General features: G+C 27.6%; 1 protein-coding gene across 1 annotated transcript; it reads left to right on the top strand.

Annotated features, from left to right (window-relative positions):
* Window positions 1–242: 242 nt before the first annotated feature.
* Window positions 243–987, top strand: LOC129874274 (uncharacterized). The gene has a single exon (XM_055949537.1). It carries the CDS (start codon window positions 345–347, stop codon window positions 873–875), a length of 531 nt encoding a protein of 176 aa, XP_055805512.1. The 5' UTR covers window positions 243–344; the 3' UTR covers window positions 876–987.
* The last annotated feature ends 2,870 nt before the right edge of the window (window positions 988–3,857 follow it).

Genomic DNA, 3,857 nt, shown 5'->3' with positions numbered 1-3,857 from the left:
CAGTAGCTGTTGAATGAATATAGGGTTCGGACTGAGATCTCATTTCTTCGTGAATAAGAAATATCTATATGAATATCAAGACGATTTAAAATAAATAAATAATATTAGAAATTTAGAAGAAAAAAAAATCAAGACAACCATGTCCAAATGGGTCCCATTCACGTGCCAACATCATCATCATTACTTAACTCTCCCAACACCTTTGTCCCGCCAATTATATAAGCCTTCTCTCATTTGTTTTTTTTGATCTCATCCAACGTAACCAAAATCGTTTTGATTGTTCTTTCATCATTTTATTTATAAAATAATATCTTACATTGTTTTCCCCAATTATTATACAAAAAATGGATCATCAATTGAGTTTGAGAAAGCGTGTTCGTGATAACTCTATCGAATTAGAGATCAATTCCCCGGAGGTAAAGAGACTCCGGGAAGATCTTTTAGACGACTTATACGATTCGGAGTATATTTATACTCCGAGTCATGACCTTGACTCGTTCATGAAGAGCTTTGAAGATGAAATTACAGTGTCGGAGACCGCCGGAGTTTCGTCGGAGCCCGGCGAATCTCAGCCGGAGTTAGGATACCTTCTGGAAGCTTCTGATGATGAACTCGGGCTACCTCCGCCGATAGAGGCGGAGACTGAGTCAGTCCGAGTTTGTAGTACTGAGTCCGCGGCACTCAGTAACGAATTTTGGGGATTGGAGGACCAGATTCCGAGTTATGACTCGTTCGATTTGGGAATTGTTGAATCGGGTCAATATAGTGGTAATATGGGTGAATATGTTGGGTTAGATGGGTTGTTTGATCATTCGGATTTGGGTTTCGGATCGGGAGATTTTCTTTGGAGACCCGAAACTTTACCCGCACAATAATTGTTTTAGGGATAGATATTGTAAAGATTTTTATAATTTTTGTTTCTTTTTATATACTATTATTTGATTAAAAACAAAAAGGAAGAAAAAATTATGAAATTTTCATGACCGATTTCCTTGAAAATGTTAGCAAACATCACAATGGATTTTTATTTGAAATGTTAATTGACTCAATAGTATAAAAAAGCAGTTTGGTACATAGTATATCGCACCTAAAAAAATGTGATATAGTTAATTTATTTGAATTAATAATTGTTTTTATGGATCGAATATGAAAAAGATTTTCATATTTGACAGCTAAGTTTGGTGATAGATAATGACTTATGAAGATTAGGAAAAATTAGTAGAAAAAATACTTTTTAATAAATAATTATTGATTTTAGTGATATTTTTTATATATTATTATTTATAGCAATATATAGCAATATTATGATATATTTACTATGTATTAAAAGTGAATTATGCATGCATTATAAATGTATTATAAGTGTTTTAAAATATATTATATTTGTTTGGTAAGAAATTGACACAATATATTATAAGTGTATTAAAGTATATGGTAAATATATTATCTATGAATAAAATTTGTATTATATGAGTTTTATAAATTATTCTCGCCAATATGTATTAAAATTGTATTATAATTGTATTATAAGTGTTCAGTGAAAAAAAAATATTATTGCTATAAATGGTAAATATTTTTTTAATGTAGTACATTTATGTAAATTTCCCAAGATTTAATTGCTAGGAATATCTAAATGTTCCATGGAATATGTGAAATAATAAAATTATTTAAGCATAAGAATTATCAGGATATTTTGAACTCCAAACATGAAATTCATGGGAAAATTAAAGTTGCGCATAAGATAAAGCTTGAATTTAATCTGAACACATTTAATAGATTTTATAAATTTGTCGTTAATTTTATATGGAAGAGATTTGAAAATAACACATAAATGATCAAAGATCATTTTCTTCTATTTAAATCCTAAATGGTTATAGAAGATCAACTCTTCTTAATTAACAAAATATTATGGCTTAAATTAGAAATTTTATGATTTTGCCAACCATGACATGAATTGAAAATTGAGCTTATAATGCAAAGTTTTTTGAATTAATTTTTCATAGGATTATTCAAGTTATAGTTATTATTTCAGTAAGTTGTATTTTTTGTTGAAAAAATATATTTTTTAATATAAATTTATTAATTGAGTATCAACTGAACGATAATGATGCAAGTTTATATTATTTTGTCCTTTTCAAGTAGAATTGAAAAAGAAAAAGACAATTCAAGTTTATTTTTACATTTTCCCTATACAAATCGATGAACAATGGAAAACTTAATGGAATGGCCACTTTGGTATCAGTAATCAAAGTTTAACTTGTCACATATCTCTTTTAACTCCAAATTTTTTTTTGTAAGATTGTTTTCAATTAAAGTGATTATTTTGGAAAAAAAGAATTTTATATACTAAATAGAGTCGTTATTTGAATTGAATTTTTGGTGTTTCAAATTATAAAAAATATTCCCTAAATGAAAGAACTGTTTTTTTCTGATCGGCCCATGAAAATAGAATCTGGGTAAACAATTACTTTACTTTAAACAAAAGGAAAATAAATGAGAAGAAACGTGAGGAATTTGCAAAAAGAATAAATTAATGGCCATTTTTAGTACTGCATGCATCACATTTATATGGAAATTTGTTTGATGTAAAAGATTTTTAAAATTTTTAATATTTCAATTAATAAAGAGACTAATTTCCTGGTCTTTGTTGTCTGCGGAATTTTTATTAGATTTGAATTCAATTGGATGTGTCTCAATAGTAAATGATTAATTAGATTTGATTATCCTAACCTCAGGATTTTGAATTATCTCTATATATATACTCCAAATGATATAATTTCAATGGTTATAATGTCACTCGTACATAGAATTTGAATGGTTATCAATCTAAAGTTACAAGAACGACCTACTTTGTTTTTCCTACATACATATTAATGGCATAATTATGACAAATATTACACTTCCAATCTTAGTTTTGAACGTTGGAAGTATTCCAATTCAATATTGAACCATTTAATTTCATCGAGACATAATTTCCTGCAAAACATAACTTTTTGTAATCAATTATCTAGATGAACTTTTGAGTTTTATTGTATAAGCAAAAAAAGGTGCAACTAGACGTGACCTCAATAAAACACTCATCCACAAGTGATATTTATCAATCACCCCAATAAATCAGACATCTTTGTATTAAGTTTAGGCAAAAAATTCTTTTGTATATATGTATTAAGTTTGATATACCAAATTACTATTATTTGTTTATCTAATAGCACCTTCTTCTTCCTTTGCATGAATCTCCTCTACGATGTCATGTGTTGGGCTTTGACCCAACATGACTTTCCTATGAAATAGAAGCAAATTTCAGAAAATTTTGGGCCAAAGCCCAAAAATTTTCATCAGATTTATTTGGGCCAAACACCATCAACATACAAAGGCTGAAACGGAAGTTAGAGATCCACCAAGATAGTTAACTGGCACAAAAATTAAGGATGACCTCAAAGATTTCATCAAGCATGATCAGAAGTTTGAAATCAACTTCAAATGTTGTATAAATGTGTATCAATATTGTATAAATAATGTATAAATATGTATATATGATGTATAAATAATTATGTAGTGTATATGTAATATATTGATATTGTATAGATGTGTATAATCATGTATCGTTATTATATAAATAATTATGCACTATATCGATATTTATTTGACTATCATGCATTCCACTTTAATAAATGAAAGAATAAACAAAAATATAAAACGGCATAAATATTCATTTTTTCCACAAAAGAAGTGAAACAATAATAAAAGAAAAAAAAAGGAGTAAAATAATAATTAAATCAACATTTTTTTTTAAAAAAAATAAGTGCATTTGCTTTCAATAACATAGCCGAGTGACCATTGACCATTTTTTTGGTAAG

The sequence above is a fragment of the Solanum dulcamara genome, chromosome 2 (genome assembly GCF_947179165.1).
Source record: "Solanum dulcamara chromosome 2, daSolDulc1.2, whole genome shotgun sequence".
Taxonomy (NCBI): domain Eukaryota; kingdom Viridiplantae; phylum Streptophyta; class Magnoliopsida; order Solanales; family Solanaceae; genus Solanum; species Solanum dulcamara.
The sequence above is the reverse complement of the archived record's forward strand: the minus strand, read 5'-3'. Positions and strand labels throughout refer to the sequence as shown.